The 23,857-nt window shown below is 44.3% G+C and overlaps 1 protein-coding gene across 3 annotated transcripts in view; it reads left to right on the top strand.

Annotated features, from left to right (window-relative positions):
• Positions 1-23,857, top strand: part of B3gntl1 (UDP-GlcNAc:betaGal beta-1,3-N-acetylglucosaminyltransferase like 1) — a 62,853-nt gene that overhangs the window by 26,183 nt on the left and 12,813 nt on the right. For all 3 annotated transcript variants that reach the window (XM_059272347.1, XM_059272346.1, XM_059272348.1), the window contains 2 exons: positions 6,812-6,907; positions 23,699-23,794. In XM_059272347.1, coding sequence (XP_059128330.1) covers positions 6,812-6,907; positions 23,699-23,794 — 192 coding nt within the window. The remainder of the gene's footprint in view (positions 1-6,811; positions 6,908-23,698; positions 23,795-23,857) is intronic.

The raw sequence follows: 23,857 nt of genomic DNA, 5'->3' as shown, positions 1-23,857 counted from the left end.
TATATAAAGGAAACATAAAGGCTAGGATTTACAGAAGTTCCTCTCCAGTGGCTGACAGTGAGATAATGTTAGTTTTAGAAGTCAGAGAATAACGGACAAAGACAGCATCAGAATCACGCTGCTCTGAATTGAGACTACTTGCTGCCTCTGACTCTGCAGGACATGTTCCTCTGTACTTCACTGTCCCAACAATCATGCCACTCTGAAATCAAGGCACAGGAGCCTGTCTCTGCCCCAGCAGAAAACAGGTCTGTGGCTGGGGTTCAGGTTCTCATGTAAGATGCCATATGTTTTATTCAGAAATGGGAGTTTCCAATTATTTTAATATTATATACACTGGAAACATATAAAGAATTTTGTAACAAGTATTGACATTTTAGAGAGCCATATTCTTGTCAGATGTTTTCTTTCATTTCTACCCAAAATTAAAACTAAACAGATTGGCTGCATTAATGGACTTAATTCTGCAGTTTTTGTGCCATTCATTGAAATGAACTGTGATATTTAGAGGTGTTCAGGGATTTTAAAAAATGAAACTGTCAATTTTCTTATAGTTAAATCAGCCTTGATTTGCATTTTTATATCCTGCTTAAAGTTCTAGATTATGACTTTTCTTGTTCAGCGTTATTGAATTCTTAGATACTCTCTGTCCAGCATTCAGTAGAGAACCTTGTGCTGCATTTTCCTCCCAACCTTAGTGTCTGGTGACTCAGTATGTCAGGACAGATTGGCTCTGTAACACAAAATTGGCCTGAGAAGAAACAGTTACTGTGATTCTGGGTTTAAAAATCATGGCTTACAAAGTCTTAATCTGTAGTTGCTGGTTGGTGGCTATGTTGATTATTATGCTTACTTTGTTCAGAAGGAATGAAATGAATGTTGGCAGTATGTTCCTACCCTGTTGTTACTTCTTTTAGGCCATTTACAAGAAAACCACTTACTTAGGAAGGGAAGACCCATGATGGCAGCTGTTATAATGTGTTCCATTGTTTGAATCACTGCAGAATTATTGAATTTTATATTTTAGGCATTATTAGCAGCTCTAAATGTAATTTATTATTATTATTTTTTTAATTCCTATCATCAGTCTCCTGAACCTTTGTAGCCTAAACAGTTCTGGAGCTGATAGAACAGTGTGGGAAGCTTCATGTTGGCCCTGCAGGATCCTCAGATGGTCACAAGGGGCCTTCCCACTGGATTCCTGAGCAGAAGAAAAGAGTGGTGGTAAGCATAGCTTCAGGAATACCAAGGGTGAAGTCAGGAAAATAACATCATCCCACTTGTGTGGCCCACTACAGACAAGCGTGGTGGTGAGTGGCCTCTGTACAAATAAATACTAGATGGCTAATAGTTCTTTTTGGAATCCTTGTGTATAGGATGTGTGACTATCTGCTGTCAGTGTCAGGGGTATCCTGTGGGCTCCAAAAACCAAGCTCAGTATTAGAAATAGGCACAAGAACATCAGTCAGAAGGTCCAATATAAACGAGTTGAGGAGCCATCAGCCTTCCTCTCCCAGGGTCTGTCTCTACAGGGTAAGCTTTCTCATCATCTCATAGTTCAGGAAGTAGTTTCAAAGACGGCAGAGCTAGCATTTCCTATGTCTTTGAGCTCTTACCTACTAAATGAGACAGGAGCTTCCCCACAACTGTAGTCCCACTGACCCTCATTTAACCTGTGAGGCAGGAGCTCCCCCTGTAGGTGGACTTTTCTTTCCCACTTGACAATTACCAAATAACCACACAGAGACTTATTAATTATAAATGCTCGACTGATAGCTCAGGCTTGTTACTAATTAGCTCTTAAATTTTAAAATAACCCATATTTCTTATCTATGCTCTCCACATGGCGATACCTTTTTTTAGTATGGCAAGTTCATCTCCTGCTTCCTCTCTATCTCCTGATGACTCCTCAGACTCCTCCTCCTCCTTTTTCTCAGCTTTCTCTTAGTCTGGTTCTCCCACCTAACCTTATCCTGCCTAGCTATAAGCCAGTCAGCTTCTTAATTAAACCAATCACAGTGACATATATTCACACAGTGTAATGGAATATTCCATATCCCCCCCCCCAGCTATATGTTGTTATTGACTGCTTATGAGGTGAGAGGTCATCCTTAAGTAGAGTCTCACTGACCTTCATCCTCTTGGTAAGGTAGGAACTTTATCCCAAGGAGCCTCACCAACCCTTGTCTACTCAGTAAAGTGAAAGCTTTACTTCACTTTAGATACAGTCTCACCATTTATCACCTAGTAAAGCAGGAGCTTCACTTCTGGGTAAAATCTCATTTACTCCTGAGCATACAATATGGTGGGAGCTTTGCCCCTAAGTAGAATTTCTAACCTTTGTCTACCCAGTAATGGAAGAGCTCAACTCAACTACGGTTTCACTGATTCTTGTCATTGTGTGAGGCACGAACTTCAACCCCAAGCACACCATCACCAAATGTATTAGTTACTTTTCTGTTGCTGTGACCCTGACCAAGGCAACTTAGGACAGAAAGAGCTGATTTTGGCTTATGGTTCTAGAGGGATCATGATGGGGAGGTATAGCAGGGTGGCATCTGGAGCAGGAATCTGAGGGATCACATTTTCAAATGCAAGCATGAAGCAAAGATTGTGAACCCTCAAAGCCCACCCCCAGTGACATTCTTCCAGCAAGTCCACACCTCCTAAATCTCCCCAAATAGTGCCACCAACTGGAGGCCAAATATTCAAATGCCTGAACGTATTAAAGCCATTTTCATTCAAACCACCACACTAACCCTTGTCCTCCACACAACACAGGAGCTTTATCCTGAGTTCAGTGCATGTGAGGCAGGAACACTTCCCAGATTATGATGGCAGTTTTCTCAGTGTGAGCTACAGTTCAAGAAGTGACCCCAGTGAGGAGAGGAAAAGCAGCTGATCAGAGGAAGCACAGTGTCAGTGGATTTCTGGGTCTGTTGTGCAGTGGCTTTTCTGTGGGATTTATCTGAGGAAGTCTTGGAGAACCGTATCAGCCAAGAGCACAAAGACACTAGCCCAGTGAGCCCCAAACCCAGGCTAGGGTCAGAAAGTATGAGGCCCACAGTTCAAGATACGGAAGTCAGAGCAATTTAATTTGAAATGAACACTGGAGCAGCTGGAAACTATTTCAGACAGTGTCCTTGGTCCTTGCGGGATTACAGAGTCGTATAGAGACAGGATGTCTCAGGCTGCTGTGTATTGTAGTTTAGGCTACACTGGATGCCATGGCACCTTCCCATGACAGCCACAGGCTTCACATGGTACTTCTGAGGCATTTCAGATGAGGTTCAGAAATGATTTTACAGAGGAAGACTGGGCTTCGTAGTCCTGTAAGCTTCCAGAAGCAGCCCTGGGGATCATGCAAAGACAATGGTGACCTCACATCAGAGTCTTCTCTGAGAGAGGGGAGCAAACTGGGCATGGTGGTGCATACCTGTAATCCAAGTAGTCAAGAGCCGAGGCCGACAGAGTTTAAGGCCAGCCTGGTCTACATAGGAAGACCCTATTAAAGAAAATAAATAAAAAGAAAATGAAGAGAAGACAGAGGAGAGGAAAGATGAAAGAGAGAATAATAAGTAATTTGCTTTCAACCAGCAGCCCAGGGGAAATTGACACTGATGTCAAAAGTACAATGTCCTCTGAAGGGGCCCCACTAGGAAGTATTCTCTGCTTCCTATAGACAGGACTGATACCCTCTCCTGGCCAGACACAAGAAAAACACTCTACTCCTCTTGCTATGACCTGCCCCACCCATATACCCATAATCACCAATCCTTTGCCATAAAGCTGGTATCTGAACACAGCCTCCAAGATCTACATAGGGACCAGTCTCTCTCTGGAACTTTGAGCATCTCATCTGGGAAGTGTTTAGGCCTGATGTTAGTACATTTTCAGCAGAAAGCATAGGTAGTTCATCCAGATTGTGGTGCCAGGGGCCAAGGCTAGTGCCTAAGTAGAAGGAAGAAGCTGAAAGAGAGAAAGTCATGCTTGAGGTCAGGAAGCAGCACAGCCATGACCCAGAGCAGAGAAGGTGTCACAGGTCAGGAAGTTCATGTGGTACCACACCAGGTGATATTGGCGTGAATGTTGATGACCATGTTCTGAGGTAGGGGACATTCTGGGATGGGGGTACTTTCTGAGGTGGGGACACATTCTGAGGTGGGAATGGATGTGTTCTGAGATGGGAACAGGTTCTGAAGTGTGAATGGATGCGAGATGAGGCCATGTTCTGAGGCGATAGAGACAGGTTATGAGATGGTAATAGAGTTTCAGTTTCACCTTCAGTTTCTGATGTCAGCAACAGGCTGCTTTTGCTCAGCCATGATAAATGGTGATAAATGGCTCCCAGGGACAATTGGAGCTGATAGCAATTGGCTACCATTTGACAGCCCACAGCTCCCCGAGGTACTAACTCCACAGGCACAATGGACTGCTTTGCCTGACCTCAGTCACAACCAGCACCCATGGGAAAACAGTTGGGAATGGTCTTCACATTTCTTCCTCCATTTCTCTTTTTTTCTTTCCACTGTAACATGGCTGTAATGTCAAGGGTGGGAGTAGAGAAGGACCAGAACTGTGAACCAGGTTGATAACCCTCTCAAGGTTTTGGAGAGCTTTTGCTCTTGCTTCCTGGGTTTGGCAGCTCCCTCCTGATTAGTCCTTGTTCTGTGCCTCATTTGCATACATACAATCAGCTTACCTAGGCCAATAGATACTGCACTTCCACCACCTCCTTTTTGCCGTTCTAGTAGAGTCTGGATCTCACCCAGCTAATACTAGGACTGTTCAAAGACTCCCCAGAGATAGATCCTACTGAGATGCCGTGAGCTTCAGCCAAAAGACATGGAAACAAGTTCTGACATGGGGCTGTGTTTTGAGGAGGTAGCAATGTATTTTGAGATGAGACCATGCTCTAAGGGAACAGGAACATGTTCTAAAATGGGGATGTGTTTTGAGGCTATAGGGATGTTTTCTGAAGTGGAGATTTTTTTCTCAGGTGGTACCCTATTCTGAAATGATGGAGACATATTCTAAGAGAATGTTTTATGAGATGGGACAGTGTTCTGAGGAAGTGTGACATGTTCTGAAAGGATTGGGATGTGTTCTGGGGTAGGGGTGCCATTCTGATATAGGACCGTTTTCTGAGGAGGTTGGAGCTGTGGTGGTTTGGATAAAATGGCCCCCAAAACTAGTGGCACTATTAGGAGGTGTGGCCTTGTTGAAGGAAATGTGTCACTATGTTTTGAAGTCTCTTGCTCAAGCTTCCCTCAGTGTGACTTGCTGTTGGCTGCAAGCCAATATGTAGCCAGCACCACATCTGCCTGCATGCCACCATGTTGCCCATCATGATAATAATGGACTGAACCTCTGAAACTGTAAGGGAGCTTACTCCATGAAATGTTTTCGTTTATAGGAGTTACCGTGGTCATGATGTCTCTTCACAGCAATAAAAGCCTTAATTAAGACAGGAGCCATATTCTGAAAAGAAGTCATGCTTTTGAAGCAATAGGACATATTCTGAAGTAGAGCTATGTTCTGAAATGGGACATGCTATCTTAGTCAGTGTTCTATTGCTGTGAAGAGACACCATGACCAAGGCAACTCCTATAAAAAAAAAAAGCATTTAATTGGGGCTTGCTTACAGTTTCAGAGGTGTCATCCGTTATTATCATGGCAAGGGAACATGGCAGCATATAGGCAGACATGGTGCTGGAGAAGTAGCTGAGAGTTCTACATCAGGATCCATGGGCAGCAGGAAGAGAGAGACACTGGACCTGGCTTGAGCTTTTGAAACCCCAAAGCCTACCTCCAGTGACATATTTCCTCCAAGAAGGTCATACCTTCTTGCTGTGGGATGTTCTGTATGGCAAATGTGTTCCTCTGATTGGTTGGTAAATAAAACACTGATTGGCCAGTAGTCAGGCAGGAGGAAGTATAGGCGGGACAAGGAGGAGAATAAAACTGGGAAGTGGAAGGCTGAGTCAGAGAGACACTGCCAGCTGCCACGATGACAAACAGCATGTGAAGATGCCGGTAAGCCACAAGCCACGTGGCAAGGTATAGATTTATAGAAATGGATTAATTTAAGCTGTAAGAACAGTTATCAAGAAGCCTGCCACGGCCATACAGTTTGTAAGCAATATAAATCTCTGCGTTTACTTGGTTGGATCTGAGTGGCTGCAGGACTGGCAGGTGAGAGAGATTTGCCCTGACTGTGGGTCAGGCAGGAAAACTCTAGCTACACCTTCTAATCCCTCCCAAGTAGTGCCACTCCCTGATTACCAAGCATTCAGACCTGTGAGCCTTTGGGAACCATTATTCAAACCACCACACAATGCCATCTTTTCTCTGGAAAGGAAATGTGGGATTAGGATGCTGCCTTGAAAAGAGAAGAATCTGGATGGAAGGAGGCTGCCTTGAAGTACATGAGCTTGTAATTTCAAGCCATCTTTATTCGTGGTGCTATTTTCTTAAGGCTGAGCCCAGAATGTTCCCAGTGACTGGTGATAATTTTTCAAAGTTATCAATAGTTCACAAAGTGAGTTGTTGGAAATATTCAGGTGTTGGGAGCTCATGTTTGGCTCATCTTCATCTGATTGCATGCAAGGGGGAATGATGTTTAGGGCTACCTGAGGGCAGTATTAGCTTTTCACTATTAAGACATTTCCTAGGACTGCCCCATGTAGGCGTGACATTCTGTTCTCTCTGCCTCTTGATGCCAGGGATTTTTGTCTAAATCAGCCCCCAATCCATGGATTTCACAGTTACTTACAGAACCTTAAAATCTGCTTGTTGTTGTTTTTCACAGATCATAGGATGCCAAGTGAAGAGAGAACCCCCAGACTCTACAGAGCGGTACACACGTTGGATCAACCAGTTGACGTCTGATCAGCTATTGACACAGGTGACAACCACTGGGTGTTTGACCTTTTATAGGCTCAACTGCTTCAGGTTAGAGTCCCCTGGGACCACGTCCAACTTCTTGACACATTCTGTCAGGGTGTGATCTTTGTATCTTCAGTCATCTACACATTATTAACTAGATAGTGTCTAGTTGAGGCATACCCATGTTGTTTTGATCTTTCATGGGTCAGGTACCAAAGAAAGCATTTTAGTCTCTATGCGGTGTTTTTTTTTTTTTTTATCATGTCCCAGGTAGATATACAGAACATTGGCAGCCACAGTGGCCCCAGAATCAAATACACAATTGCTTTAGCAGTGGACAGAGAGTGGCCATGACAGTGGATAAAGGGTGGCTGTGGTTCTGCATGAATAGTGGATATAGAAGTCGATAGAGGATGGCTGTAATACTGGTATGCTGGTGTGAGACCAGACATAGGCTCACTAACTTAGATCATAGATCACTAACTTAGATCTCATCAATTCTATTGAATGAGGATTTGTGGGCATCATGGAGTTAATGATTATGGTTTTCCTCTGTGGGGTCCCCTGTCTATTCCCCTCAGGCAGGCAGAGACTGTCTTGTCACCTTGTACAGAGGCAGTCAAGGCCCAGCATCTGCCACAGAGCCCTGGCTTCATGTTGCTGTCACAGGGTTGCATACTGTGAATAGAAAGGTGTACACTAAGTGAATTTTTGAATGTGCACAAAACAGACATTGGGCAGTCTGTGACTGTCCCCTGTAACTGTGCCTGTGAGAGCAGGAAGGTAGCACCGTACCAACAGAACCATTGTGCACTCAGTACATCAAGATGGCTTGAGACGTGGATCATTGTTTTGCGTCTTCTGAGAAAGCAACTTTCATTCAATATAGTGAACGCCCAGTATGAGTTCAGAATCTCTCCCTAGGAAGTTAGGTTTTGTGTATATGGAAAACTATGTTTTAAAATTTTATTTTGAAAATTTTATTTTTATTATTACTATTATTATCATCATTATTGTTATTTTTGAGGTAAGATCTCACTATGTAGCCAAGGCTAGCCTCCAACTCAACATCCTTCTGCCTCAGCCTCCTGAGTGCAGAGATTTCAGGAATGATGTCATTTTAAATAAGCTTGGATATTCATAAACAAATTGGGGGAGAGGAGAGCCAAGAAAAGGTAGTGGGGTGAGTGTGAGCAAAGTGCAATAATACGTACATGTGAAAATAGTTATAAAAATCATTATTTTGTGCAGTAACTAGAAAAAGTAATATAAAATAATCTTAACTGTTAAAAATAAAGAAATTTGAATATTAGGAAAAGTTAAAGGAAAAAGCATGTTAACTGAATCCCACTCTTCACTTATTCGCCACTCAAGGTCCTGTCTCGTCCTTCCCAGGTGACTAGGCTTTTCTAACTGTAGAATGCCCTAATCTTCCAGGTTTAAGCTTCAAAATCTTTATAAAAAATATTGAATAAATTTGTTTTTTCAAGACAGGTCTCATTATGTAGCCCTGGTTGCCTGGTACTTGCCACATAGACCAGGCTGGCCTCAAACTCACAGAGATCCACCTACCTCTGCCTCCTGAGTGCTGAACTTAAAGGTGTGCACCACCACACCCATCATAGGAACTACTGAATGTAGAATTCTGTGCTTGTCAGTGTTGACTATGTTGATTGTGTATGAATGTATATTGGACCTTTTCTAAGAAGTATTCAAATAATCATAAAACATTTACCAGAATTTTACTGGGGGATACCCCATAAAATTGGGCTAGTTAACATGGAGAAGTGTATAAGATTCAGGTGACAGGTCCATGTCCTGAAGAGCTATAAAGCAGACCCCAGGAGACAGAAGGAACTCAGTCCCAAGACTAGAGTTCTAGGAAATAAAAAGACAACACAATTGTGTTTGTGGGGATAAGGTGAATATTTAGGGCCATAAAGCCCATGCTTCCTTTGTAAATTAAGACTGTGGTAACTCTAGGGCTGACCTGTCCAGAGAGGTCTGCCCAGCTGTTTCTCAAGGCCTCAGTTGGTCAGACTTTTGAAAATGAGTTGCTCAGCTGATGTTTAGTGCTAAGGTGAACTGGAGAGATCCGGGTACTTCCCAGGAGCCTTTGAAGGCCAACACTTGTGCTTCCTAAGGCCAGCCATGAATGGATAGGTCCTTTTGGATACTTCTGTGGCAGTGGAAGAGTAGTAGGACCACCTGCTATTTTCTGAAAGCCCAAGCTATTTGTGATAGGCCTCCCTGGTTCTTCCAAGAATATGGGAGGAAGTACAGACCTTGAACCTGGTTTACAAGAGTATAGCATGGATGCCTGTCTACCTCTTAGGATCCTAGCTGGTCAAGACCTTGGAATGGCTTATGTGACAAAAGCTTTAGGGTATGGCAACAACACATACGGGCTCTTTCTCTTGGGTCACATGCAACTCCCAGACTGGACCCAGGGACTCCAGGAGTAAATGCTTCAGACATGAGTATGGCATAAGTGGTGACTGCTCGGGACCTCTGCTTATCCCTTTCCCATTGAGTGACATCCTCTAGGCTCAGAGTTAATCTTCATAGAAGGGAGGGTCTGACTGTCTGCTATGTGTTGGGGTTTTTTTATATGGCCCTTACCAGTCCCACCGTGCCTGCTCTTCTTACAAACTCTTAATTATTGAGATAAATGTAGTGTGTTAGGAGGTGCTGGAGTGCCAACTGGGAAGACCATTACAGACTCTTGTTTATCTCCTGCTTACAGAGCATGCCTTCTCTAAAAATTCTTTTTCTAAAGTTGAGAAATATTAAATATACAAATGTACAGAGAACAAGGTCATGTCAAGGATGGTCCCAGGCTTCCTAAGCACATTGTGGCTACTAAGGCATGACACCATGCCCAGCCCTCATATGCCATTACTTTATATATCACTGGAGAAAGGTCTACTCTTTTTTAAGGGTCCAGATGCTTCAATATATATAAAGTTACTGTGATTATGCCCTGTACCCTTCTCTGTCTGGGGTTCTAACACTCCTGGTACAATAGCTGTTCCTATATTTTTTTGTCATTGCTGGCAGAACCTGAGTCTTCAGTTCTAACAGACACCCTAAAGAGCTTCCTAGAACTCAGTTTTATTGTTTGTAAATTTGAGGGTTTTACCATTAGGCCTAAGTCTTTTCATGGCTGACCACTCAGTAATCCATTCATTTTAAGATCTGTAACAAAATTAAATAAAGGAAAAATTACAGCTGATTTAGAAGGCATTGTATATGGTTCCTATGTTGTAGGTTCTGGTGACCCAGGACCCTATTGTCTGTAGACACGAGAGGCCACTGAAGCCTCTTGTTGACCCGCCATCGGCTGAGACTCTTGTGAACAGGTAGAATGAGGACCATGGACATGGAGCGAAGAAGATAGACAGCTAAGACATAGAGAGGCATTTATTCCAGTTGGGTAGCACCTACCTTCCTCATGTTCTTTGTGTTACAACAGAAAAAGAGACTTTACCCAGGACAGTTGTGGCTTATGGTTTTTGATATTTGTTTTACTTAGTTGAATATACATCCCAAGGCACTCATTCGTTTTTAAGTTTTTATGCCATAAAATGTGTTTGGCCAAGTGTTGATGGGAAAAACCTAAGAGCAAACTTCAGACTCGGACTTTAGAGCAGTGTCAGAGAAAGTGAGGCCTTGCCTGTGAACTCTACACTGACAGTTTAAGAAAATGGATTATCTGATTTCTCGTAAAGAGGGGGTAGCCTGGCATGAAGGAGATGATAAAAGAAAACAGGAAAGGGAGGAATCATTAGTGTGGCCATCAGTGTCACCAAAGCTCTCCTCTCCATTCCCTGTACTCCGTAGTCTTACCTATGTGATACCCTCACAGTCTTCACCCTTCCCTTTCTGCTGCTGACCCCCCTCACTCCTACTCTCTACTACCCTCTTACCTGTCTCCCTTCCTTGCTCCATGTGTGTGGCCCGCATTCTACCTGTCTATTCCTCTCCTACTTTTTTATACTCCTCTTGCCTGTCTAAAATCCCTCTGACCTGTCCATGGCCTTTTCTCTTAACTGCCCATGCCCCTCCTGGCTCTTCACACCCTTCTCTCTTGTTATGTTCCTGCCTGTTCACACTTTTTACAGAATTCTTACATGTCCCCTTCCTATTTATGGCTTCCCTATTTATCCCCCTTCCTTTCTCTTACCTGTGCAGACTCTTCACTCTGCCTGTTCATTTTTTCGAACTCAGACAATACCCAAATGTAATTTCTAGAGCTGGGTTAGATGTACTTCCTTGCAAGTCTGTGGGGCCTTACCCTGTTTGGAGCACTTGCCTTATGGCTGCTCTGTTGTCCTTGACTTAGCTTCTTGAGCATCAGTATAGTGAGTATCTTCAAGAACACGGTTACCTAGCCTCATGTGAGCAGATAGTGTAGGCCTAAAGCCTCTCAACTGCACTTTACTGACTTGACCTCCAACATCAATCTGGAGACTCCTCTTCTCAGCCTGGGCCCTGTGGGATATACTAAGGTCCCTACACATGAACTTTCTTCAGTTTGAGCCTAAACACACCTGGATGGTTTCCCCCTTATTTCTTACCTACTCCCCTAGTTTTCCTCCAGGAGCTGAGATTTGGCACCTTAAGTCTTCACTCTCAATGCTTGCTCTCCGTGGATAGTTCTGTGAGGTTCTCTGCTGTGTGTTTGCATACTCCTGGTGTTCCTACCTCGGTCAGCTTGTAAAGTGGGCAGCCAAGGATGTGCTGCTTATGTGTTGGCTGAGGCTGCCTAAGAGAGGCTGGCAACTCAGCATTTCTGATCTGCCCTGCAGTTCTTGTGCTTCTTATGTGGTCACTGGCTATTAAAGGCACAATAGGATTGTCTGTAACTTAGTATAAGTTGCTTGGCAACAATAAATGAAACTATTTCTTTAAAAAACTCTTTGAAATTTTGAACTTGTCTTATTTCACTAAATACAGTGTTTTCAGAGTTTATACACATTGTAGAAAGTAAAGAGCCTTATTCCGTTTTAAAGCTGGAAAACAGCCCATCATGTGTGTTCTCTCTGCATGATGTTTTGGTAACAGCAGGTCCTCTTTACCTTTTGGTGATTGGGAATGACGCTGTTGTGAGTGGCTGGTATGCATTCTCTGAGTCTGTTCAGTTCTGGGTTTATAACATAGGAATGATATTGCTGGGTGAGATGCTAATTCTGGGTGCTTTTGAGGAATTCACTGCTTTCCACAATGGCTGGCCATTCTGTTCTTCTACTGACAGTGAAATACTTTCTCCTGTTCTATGAAGCATCTTTGTTCTTGGATGTGTGTGGAGGATACTGATAAAATAGGAGACAGAATGACACTTTAAGACGTATCTGGGAAGCAGCAGCCCTGAGGGACAACTGTGTGTGATCTGCCCTTGCAGTGATATGTGGTCTGAAATGGTTCTCTGTAATGAAATGTTTATGTTCCTCTTTTGCACCTGTCTCAGGGACAGAGATATAATCCTTAGCATTTTCAGAGGGTCTGGATGAGGTGGGATAGCACCAAGGCCCTCAGGAATCTGTACATTTACAGGTGGAGACTGAAGCTGTACATTCATGTGTCCTGAGACCATGGTCCTAGATAGAGATGCCAGGGATCAGCTTATGGCCCAAAGCTGACACCAGCTATTTACTAGGCAAGAAACTAGTGGAGGTGGCCAACCCATCCAGCCTTCAAGCAATGGGGGCTGCCTAGCTGACCCCATTCTGGAGTAAAGCAAATAGTTCTGTATCAGCTGTAGGGTCTGAGCAGGGCCCTACCCCCACCACAGGTCCTATGCCACTGGGACAGCACCTCATCCAGTGGTACATATCTACCACAGGTAAGCCAGACCCTCTCATTTCTCATTTGAACTGCCAGAACCTTTTTATTCGTCATTAGTTTAATAAATTTTGAGACTGGTTTTTTTTTTTTGTAAGCCAGGAAATATGGCAATCTGGTCTTGTCCATATAAGATAAATGGACAGGAGTTAAGTTTAAAAATCTGAACTATGGTGGTGCACGCCTTTAATCCCAGCACTTGGGAGGCAGAGGTAGGCGGATGTCTGTGAGTTCGAGGCCAGCCTGGACTACCAAGTGAGTCCCAGGAAAGGCGCAAAGCTACACAGAGAAACCCTGTCTCAAAAAACTAAAAAAAAAAAAAAAAAACTGAACTAAGCCACCCATGTGTGGTAACTTCATCAGCTGGGCAAAGCCAGTTCTTTGGAAATATTTTCCTATGCTTATGTTGACCTCAGTGGTACAATGTCCCTGTCCTTGGACCTGAGCATATTGGCATGGTGTTCATATGTATAACGACATCATGGGATACAAGGTATCCACAAAGCACTAAAACATGGCAGCTTGTTTGCCAGCCACAACCTTTGAGAGGGGTTTCTTTGTATCTGAGTGTGGTGAGAAGGACCCTTAGAAACCAGGTGCTTCCCAAACCCTTGGGAGAGACTCCTTAGTCTGGTTGAATAGCATTCACAGGTGCCATGCCCCTGGTAAAGAGATCCACATGCAGGTTTACCATCAGCATACCTGACTTGACAGAGTGATGTAGGTGGTATTTCACCCACAGAACTGAAGTTTCACCACAGAACTATCCAAAACAGGAAGGCCAGAAATATAAAATGAAGGTCTTTAACCCCTAGGCTGCTGGTTGTGGACACCAGGAAATCTGGACTGTCTTTGCATCCTTGCTCCCTGGGTATATGAAGCCTGGACAGCCTGCCCCTTGTCTGTTCTTCCCAGAGAGGACAGAATCCCTGGATTCACTCTCTCTCCTAGAGTAGCATTTCCACCACATGTCACTGACAACACCCATAGTTGTCACCACTGCATAACAAACCACTCCAAAGTTTAGTGGCATAAAAGTTTGTTGCTGTAGGTCAGTTTTGTGAATAAATGGCCTCTATTAGTGGAGTCCGCAGAGAGGCAGGGCCTGGGCTGGATATCTTTCCTCATGCCTTCCTCTGCCTTTCTCCCTGGAACAGTGGGGTCTGGCCCTGTCTACACACAGCCAGTTTGGGATCGGGACTTTGTACCTGGTGCTAGCCTTTTCCAGTTAAAATATCCAAGAGTTTCTGAGCTCTGACTATGGCTGGTATCACTATCTGGTGATTAGAAGTCTCAGCTGCTGTGTCTAGGCAGGCCCTGCACACTGCCTACAGATGTAGTAGTCAGGGCTACTTTGCTGCCCACAGTTCACCCAGTGCTGCTTCTGACAGAAATTGCTCACGGCCTCCAGGCCCACAGTTCCCTGAGTGGCACCTCCCTCATGTACTTCCCCTCTCCTGTTGCCTTTCTTGGAAGGTCTTGTGTTCCATGTTCATCAACTCCTTACTTCTGTCCCATCTTACTTCTTTTCAGTCTCTATCCAGGTCTTGTCCTTTTCTCATAGACTACCTTGCTTTATTCTCTGTTTGCCTTTCTGCCTCTCCAAGAAGGACCCTCCTGATTGAGCTACTGTGCAGGAAGCTGATTGGCCAGTGAGTTGACTGGCCTCCCAGGCTAGTAGTAGTCAGGCTGAGTGTGTGGCCTGTGCTGTGGGAGTGTGTGCCACCTCTGTAGTGTTTTAAAAACGGCAGAAAGGAGTCACACCATACAACAGGGCCCATGTGAGAGTTTTATAGAGGGGAGAGGAGAAAAGGGGCAGAGAAGGGAGCAGTGACTGGTCCCTGGGGACAAGAGCAAAGGAAGAGAAAGAGATGGGAGGTGGGCAAAGCCTACCTTTTATAAGGAAAACAGCAAATGCACACAGGTGTTCTTACTGGCTGCAGCTGAGGACATGTCCTGTCAGGACCCTAAAGACAGCCAGTACAGGTGCCGGAACGCTAACAGCCTCGGCATCAGATGACGTGGGCCACAGATGCCTAGGAAGCCTTTGTTGTGCCACTCTTCACCCTTGCCTCCCTTGGCATTTCTTCTGGCCATTGTTGGAAATTACCAGATGCAACAGCTGTCAGAGGAGGACATGGAGAGAGTACCTGGTATTAGGCCTGTGAAAATCAAGGTCTACACTTCATTTTTTTAACTTTCAAAGGCTAAGATTTTTAATTTTGATGAAATCCACTTTCAGTTTGTGAGTTTATATCCTATTTTGAAACACTCTGCCCAACTTGCAAACATTTTACTACATATTTTACGTTCAGTCCTATCATTCACTGTCTGCTGAGTCTGTACGTGGCTGGAGGTAAGGGCTGAGGTTCATTTTCTTCTATGTGGATATCCAGTTCTAGCACTTGGAATCCCTTCTTTGCTTCACCATGACACTTGTGTTGAAAATAAGGTGGACATGTGCATGTGGGTCCACTTGAAGATTTGCTGTGCACATCTGTCCTTCCTTCAGTGTCTGGTACAGATTTACAGTAAGTTTTCATCACATTGTATAAGTGTTTTTTCCACTTTTGTAGAAATATTTTAGCTAATTTTTAAATTATCTTAAATTTAGAATTTCCACAAAATATGAGATTCTTAGATGGCATTGATTAAGAGGCCAATTCATAGAATTTGGTTAGATGTTCCTTAATTATTAGAATTGTTATATAGTTTTCAGTCATAAGTCATACACACTTTCTTAAATTCATCTCAAGTATTTTGTATTATGATGCTGTTATAAAGAGTCTTAAATTTTTAGCTTCTAGCTGTTGCTAGAAGGGCAAGTAGCTTTTTTGGATATTCTTAGGTTTGTTGACACATGGTTATATTATAGACAATTTGAATGCCATAAGATTGTTGTTTATGTTTGTTGTGTTGGATAGAGGCTCCCAGGTGTCCAACTATGAAGTACACTAGCCAGAAAATAATTTGGGATGTTTTAGCAAACAAAAGTTGAAAATAGTAGCTCAATTTTTGCTTTCTGATAATTTCCAAATACCAGCATGAGATTCTTGTCCCCTGATGGCCAAAGAAAAGGTACATACAGAGCACAATTTTAGGGGGATGATGCTTGCAGTAAGCTGCTAAGTATTGGTGATCAGAGGCTTCAGGGCCTCATAGCTCTCTTACTCACATGCTAAAGCTGACTCCTGGGAGCTGCTGGAAGATGCTGAACCAGACTATATGCTGCCATATCCATAGCAGAGATGCTAAGTGGAGGCCTTTTAAAGTGGTGGAGACTTACCACATTGCCTGGTTTTGGTGTAGCTAGTGAATCACCTGAGTGACTGACTCATGGGTTGGCCCATACTATCCCTCTTGTCTGTGTGTCTAAGCTTACAGAGCTCGCACTCCAAATGTCCCACTGTAATATGAGGCTCAGAGCAGCCAAGAGCTGCAGAAGGGAGGGATCAGATGTCTATTGGGCATTTCTCTGCCCAGCTGTGGGGCCTGTGGTACTAAGGGATTATGATGGGGTAGAGCCATCCAACATAGTTCTGCTGTCACAGCATGTCTTAAAAAAAAAAAACCAAAAACCTCAAACCTACAATGAGGATGTAGCTTCGGCAGAGCGTTTGCCAACTATGTGCAAGGCCTTGGATTCTGTCCTCAGCACTGTCACACAGCCCCATGCACCTTCAACCCTTGACTAAGCCAGAAATGACAGGTTACAGAGCTAAGGCATGAGGACAGGTGAAAAAACAAAAAAGACTGGCTGGAAAAAAATGAATCTGAACCTAGTTAGAGCAAGGTTGCTTATCTATGGGTTCTGACTATAGGTGGGGCCTTCTGAACCATAAGGGTTGTCCTAGATACTGTGGAGGACTGTTCTCCTTCCAGAGGCCAGATGTTCCCACTTCTCTTCGGCTCTACTAGGCTGCAGCTCTCTGAGAGATGTGTCACCTCATATTTGAGTGCCATGGCTGTGGTTCATTTCTGCAGATCTTTGCTGTGTGTGGGCCCTGCTTCTGCCCTTTTGTGTCAGGAGGTAGCACAAACATTCAAATCCTTCCTTAGTTTCCATGTCTGTATCTGATGGGCCTTAAGAGGGTTCTGTAGTTTGGTACATGTAAATAACACTGGCCACAGGCCACTGCTGTGTATCTGAGGTTATGTTGTGGCCATAGTTTGGTGATCATCTCAAAGAAAAGTACAGCCTCAGATATCTTGGCAACCTGTTACTACCGATAGGGTGCTGTGTGGGGCCTCGTTAGCTCAGCTAGGCTTCTAACCCTGGAAACAGGATGTCTACTCACTCACTGTGATTTCAATGACCTTTTGCTCATCCAGGCTTCTTACAGCTATGACAAAGATATTTCAGGAGTTAGTGATAATCCTTGGAAGTCCTCTGTTGAAGGCACACCCAACTAACCACTAATGGCCTCCATCTTCTTTCCTGCATTTCACTGGGTGGGAGCAGTACTGAGTAGAAGAGCTACAGTATGTCACAGGATTCTTAACCAGTCCTCCTCAAGGGATTCAGGAGCACAGAGTGCTGAGTGTTACCCCCCACACACACACACACAGACACACATACACACCTCCTTTCTCTTGTTTTACCACAGCTTGGTCCACAGGAGGAGCAAGTACTGTTGATCCATTCCATAGACTTGGAAACTTAAGTTTAAGCCTTTCCCAGGGATGAGGGAGTCTCAAGACCTGTGTTATCAAGTTCCCTGTAGGCAGAGCTCCACCTGGCCCAGCACCTACTGGTAAAGGAGGGCTACAGAGACCTCTACATCTATCCTGCTTAACACAAATCTAGAGTTACTTGGGGAAAAGGACCCTCAACTGAAGAATTTCCTTGATCATATTGGCCTGTGGCTATGTCAGTGAGGCATTTTCTTGACTGCTAATTGAGGTAGGAGGGACCAGCCCACTGTGGACAGTGCGTCCCTACATAAGTGGGCTTAGAAAAGATCAGATCAAGCCAGTAAGCAGTGTTCCTCGTGATTTTTGCTTTAAGCTCTTGCCTTAACCTCCCTCAGTGATTGCTTATGGCCTAGAAGTGTAAGCCAAATACGCTCTTCGCTCCCCAAGTTGCCCTTCATCAGAATGTTTTATCACAGCAACAGAAAGAAAACCAGGGTAGCATATCTGAGGTAGTGTACCATAGGCAAGTGAGCCCCCAAAGATGGAGCTCTGCTTGGGGCTCTGCAAGGTAGCCTGCTCCGCTACACTGTACTTATTATCATTGAAACTATCAGCCTATTTATCCAACCTGTAGCCCTTATAGTTTGTCTAACAGCCAATATCACCAGCCATTCTGAATAAAACCAGTCCACTCTGCTCCTGGAGAGCACAGCTGGCAGAGCCAGTTCTCCTGGGAACGGTTCATGGGCTGTATTAGGTGAGTGCCTCTGCCTTCAGCATTTTTAACAATGGTTTTTGTTTTCTGAAATACAGTTTTTATTGGAACATTTTCAGTTCATGTTTGCAGACAATGTAATACAAGGACAAAACAGAAACACACTACACCATGCTTCCCTCAACTTCTAAAGCAAACATAGAACCATGAGGAAAGAGTAAGATTTCTAGAGACTTCCACTTAAAACAAAAAAGTAGGCAGAAGTACAGACCTAGATTCGCTATTCAGCGCAGGCTAGCCTGGAGCTTCAGGTCCTCTTGCCTCTGCCTCCAGGTGCTGGGATTTTAGGTGTGTGCCACCAAGGTCATTATACCTGGGTCAGAGATTTCTTTCATAACCTGGTAACTGGATGATTTTGGCATTCTAGACTAGGTCCAAAGACTGCTATGTTCTAGTCTCATGGTCCTCCACTAGAGAACTCTGGATCCCCGTCTCAAGGACAATCTCTGGAAACTTCTGAGTCTGAACCTCAAAATTGGTGATGGGACACTGTGCGCTGGGGCCTCAAGTACTCAACAGAATACTGCTGGGTGACAGCATCACAGACCTCAGTGGGAGGTTGCTGGGTGGAAACTTCATGGACTGAAGTGGGAGAACAAAAACACTGGGTTTCAGCTTCCTGAGCAAGATTCTTTGAATTTTGTACCAGGAGTTTGTGGAGATGGTTAGCCAAGATTATGGTTATCTTGGATACAACATGTTGGTAATAAAGATACCAGAATATCAAGATCTCAGGGTACCTTTAGGGTCCCACCAATTTATGTTTAACAGGCTGTGCATCATACACTTAACATGTGGAATGTGTTCTTTATCTTTACCAAACATTACTTCTACCAGTCAAGACTCCAGGTGAACTGCTTTCAGACTCATTATGTACTCTGTGTGGAATCAGCTGGGTAGCTTGATGTGATCTCCAAGCACCTTCTTTTTTTTTTTTTTTTTTTTTTTTTTTTTCAAGACAGGGTTTCTCTGTGTAGCTTTGCGCCTTTCCTGGAACTCGCTTTGGAGACCAGGCTGGCCTTGAACTCACAGAGATCCGCCTGCCTCTGCCTCCCGAGTGCTGGGATTAAAGGCGTGCGCCACCACCGCCCAGCCATCCAAGCACCTTCTTATTACCAACGCTACATGAGTGTCTAAAACCTCCTGGAAGTGGTCATAAGACACAAGCCTCACTGTAGGCAGCTGGTACAACAGCAGATTTACTTAACAATTGTTTTTTATTGTAAAGTACACCTGGATTTCACCATTTGAGTACTTTTTCTTTTTGCACAGGTCAGTGGCATTAAGCATATTTGTATGATTATGTGGCCATCACCACCTCCAGAACTTTCTGTCTTCCCAAACTGAGACTGTTCTCACTGAGTATTGACCTCACCCCCATCCCAGGCCTGGTAATAGCCTCCCTGTCTCTAGGAGTTGAACAACTCTAGGGCCTCATAAATGGAGCCACACAAGTCTGTTACTTGCTGCTTCACCTGGCATCATGTCTACAGGGTTATCCATGTTTCAGCAACTGTCAGAACCTCTTCCTTTGGGGGAGTCAGACCTGGTGATTTGCTTGGGCAACATGCTTATCCATGTTTGCCTTCATCTTCTAAGTTTACAGACATTTGTTCCAAGCCCACTTTCAGTTCTCGGGTGTGCACCCACAAGAGGAATTGCCAGATCATACGGTAATTCTATTTTCAATTTTTTTGAGGAACTGCCAAACTATTTTTCACAGCAGCTGTACCATCAGTGGTGAGTATAAGGGAGCCCCTGATTTCTCCATTGCCTTATCATATGTCCATAGCATCTGATTGGGCTAGGCTGGTGGGTGTTGATAGCAAATTCCTGTTGGGAGCAAAGATGCATCTCACAAGCACATTTCTCTGGTGTCAAGAAAAGCTGAGCAGCTGTTCACATATGCGTTGAGCTCACTGTACCTTCTGTGGAGAAATGCCTCATCACATCTATTGCCCATTTTAATTAGGTTTTCATTGTTGATTGGTAGAAGCCTTGTTAACATTTAGGTCTGTCTTCCACCCCGAGGGTTGTCTTTTCAGGCTGATTGTAGCCTTTGGTGCAGAGGCTTCTTAATTTGCATAGTGTGTTTCTGTGTGTAGTGCATGTGTGTGTGTGTGTGTGTGTGTATGTGTGTGTGTGTGTGTGTGTGTGTATGGGTATGTGTGTATGTACACACACACACGTATGTTACAAACTTCTGGTCACCTCATCTTGTAAAGATCTGCCCATGCTAGGGAATGTTGGAATCCCTTCCTGGTTATTGTCATCCCTTTTCAGCAGAGCTGGTCCAGGTGTTTCAGGACCCTGAAGAAGGTGCTACAACTCTCTTGTGCCCTGCAGGGCATCTTTCTTCTTCTCATTTCCCTGTGAGGAAGGAGCCTTGTTTTTATCTCTTATTGTCACCTCAGTGAGATCCTGAAGTGCCCAGGCCAGATACCCTGATGTCATCCTTGGGAACTGGGGAAAGTGGAGAGCCCTCTACACTAAGAATACCAGCAAGCCTGGCCTGTATCTCTCCACTACTGTCCCTGTGCCCCCAGCAGAGGTAGAGGAGAAGGTATGAAGTGACCAGATGCCTGACACCCATCCCTTGCTCACCAGCAGAGGTGACTTGTTTTATGCCCTGGATTTCTAGCATCCCTGAAAATTATAGCATCCCTGAAACTGCCAAAGGTTGCTTTTCTTCTAAGGCAGCTCTGGATTTCTTGTAATGAGTCCTAAGCTTAACAACATCTCCTGTCTCCTGAGGGAAACCATGACCCCGAGTCAGTGATCAATTGGCCAAGGCCTCTGGTCCTCTCAAGCTTTTTTTGCTCATGTGAGCTTGTTGTAGTTGTAAGAGGGGAATGATCAGGCAGGGTTATTTTATATCTTGTTGGGGTCATAGGAAAAGGGAGATATGTGTACTCAGAATCACCTGCTGCCCAGTTGCATCCCTGTTTGGGGACCCAGCTCACTGACCACTGAACATATTACATTTTACATCTTGACAGGTAAAAACATAGGATTAGTCCAAGAATAAATAAATAGCCATTTAAACGATGATAAAACCAATGACTGCAAGTTTCTAAATCATGGAAGCCTTGCAAGTGCTGTCTTGTAGGAAACCAAACTTAACCCTAAGCAGAAACAAGTTCTTAGGTTAGCACCTGCCTGAAGGGCTAGAGTCACTGGAGCTGCCCACTTACTCAGAACCTGTTGATTGCTCTTCCTTGGCTCCTCCTATATTGCCCAGATGTCAGTGTCTGCCCTATCCCCTGTGCCTCCCCCACTGCCTGAGCCGTCTGTCTCTGACTCCCCATTGAAGCAGCCTGCAGACAACCTTATAAAAACAAATTTAACTCTTTTCCTTTTATTGGGACAGATAGAAATTGATGTCTTTGTCTCAAACAAAAAAGAGAGGGAGAAAAAAAGAGGAGAGAGAGAGAGAGAACACCTCATTTCTTTTTGACAGCCATTTCTTTGGAGGGAGGTTGTCACTCCAGTAGGGACTGAACCAGACTTTAGGGAGGAAGGGTCCCTTTGATGTCCTTTTCTCAGTGTGAAGTTCCTAAAAGCCTAGGACCTTGGGTTCTCTGTACCCTGGGATGTGGTGTGGTAGTCACCACTGATAATAGGCCTGCTCAGCCACTATAGCCTGGAACCTAGACATGTAGCTGACCTTCACCACTCAAATGGACACTAAAACTGTAGAGATCTGTTTGAGTGTGGTGGTCTTGAGGTGGCCATCATGCCTAAGACACTCCTAGACACTCACCACTGGAGAGTCCTCCTGCTACTGTAGCAGAGAAAGGGGACCACTAATCAGGGCAGACTCCTGAAGCAGATGACACAGAGGTCAGGGCTTTCAAGGACTGTGGCCTTTTTCCCCATTGGGGCAGACCTGGGTTAGAGATTCTTCAGTCTTCCTCACTGCTGTGTTTTATTTTTCTGAGCTAGAGTCTCATGTAGCCCAGGCTGACCTTGAACTCCTGATCTTCCAGCTGTAGCCTCCTGAGTGTTGAGATTACAAGTGTGGTTTTAAAATTGTTTAAACATTGATTGATCAATCGATTGATCCTCTATGTGAGAATCTCCTTCCATCATGTGGAGGTCAGAGGACCACTTGAGAGAGACTGTTTTCTCCTACCATGTCAGTTTCCAGAGATTGGGCTCAAGCTATCAGGCTTGGTGGCAAGAACCTTTATCCATTAAACCTAATTAAATTTTTTTCTTTTTATTATTTATTCATTCATGTGTGTGTATTCATTGGCATGCTATGTTACCTCACCAGTGCTTATATAGGTGTGTGTTACCACATCCAACAAGATTTGGCTGCTCTTTTGCCTTTCTGATAGAGACGTTTGTCCTGGGTTCAGCTGAGGCTGGACCCAGACCATTTGTAATCAGGTGAATGCAAGCATATTGAAATCTTCCTACCAGGAGGTGCACTCTGGGCACCCCATGTCAGTGTGATGAAAGCTCTAGGGAGGGGTCCCAGTGAAGTGCCTTTTAACTAAAAACATGTTGGTCAGGAGTTTTAAAGGATGCATAGGAGTTCACTACTAAGAAGGCAGAGCAGTGTATGAAAAAGCATGGGTACATTCCAAGTGCATGGAAAGCCCAAAGTTATAAGCAGTGGAGGCACAGAGCTCAACCGAGTACCGTGGTACACCAGACTTGGTGCCAGGTGATTTATGCACATTATCTCAGCTGATACGCTTGACAGCCCAGACTTTTCTTGGCAGAGCACTGGCTTTTGCCAAATGCTACAGCATCTATTTAGGTTCTTGTCCTCAATCCATTTCTGGTGCATTTGTCCTGGGGTAAATACCACCTACTCATGAGTATGGTCCTTTTCTGTGACAGCTAAACTCAGTTCACTAGCATTTTGTTGGATCTATTCATAAGGAACACGTGTGTGCTGCTTTCTTGTGTTGTTTTTTGTCTGGCTTTGATCTGGTGATCCTAGCTACATAGAGTGATTTAGAAAGACTTCTCTGTACAGCTGTTTTTGGAAGAGATTGTGAAGAGTGTTGGTTCTTTAAGCATTTGGCAGCATTCACCAGAGACCCACCTGGCCTGGGCCTTTTTTTTTTTTTTTTTTTTTTTTTGAGAAGGCTCAAGTCTCAAGCTCATTAGAAATTACTCAGGTTTTCTGTCTTGAGTCAATCCTGACATTTATGCCATTCTAGGAAGCCGTGTTCAGCTTCATTACCTAGTTGTCGTTGGTATCCTTCCATGCTGCTTCGGATTTCTTTTCTTGCAATTAACACAGTGTGTTTACTGTCAGTTCCCACACAGCTTCACCTCCTGTGTGAGCAGAGGGTTCCCTAATGTGCTTAGCAGTGAGCATCAGCTGGAGAGTGGGGACCTGGAAGTGGCCTCAGTTAATTTCCTCCTGTCTCTCTTGTGGGCCAGTCCCTGAAGGGTGCTTTGAATCCTTGTTCCCACAAAGAAGGGGCATAAATTCTTTTGTCATTTTCTTAATGACACATGAGCAACAGACTGTAGGTTGTTTCTAACAAACTGTCCTTTTCTATTAATGACATTGGTGCTAATTGCTCTTAGGTGTTCACCTCCCACGGCCCCACAGTGATCATGCCAACGTGGTTCTGCTCTCGGGCCTGGTTTTCCCATGTGGGCCCATTTGATGAAGGAGGACAGGTAAGTAACACCCAGTAGAACTTGGGCTCTTTGTGGATTCTCCTGAAGGCCAGGGTTTTCAGG

The sequence above is a fragment of the Peromyscus eremicus genome, chromosome 8a (genome assembly GCF_949786415.1).
Source record: "Peromyscus eremicus chromosome 8a, PerEre_H2_v1, whole genome shotgun sequence".
In the NCBI taxonomy this organism is placed as follows: Eukaryota; Metazoa; Chordata; class Mammalia; order Rodentia; family Cricetidae; genus Peromyscus; species Peromyscus eremicus.
The sequence above is the reverse complement of the archived record's forward strand: the minus strand, read 5'-3'. Positions and strand labels throughout refer to the sequence as shown.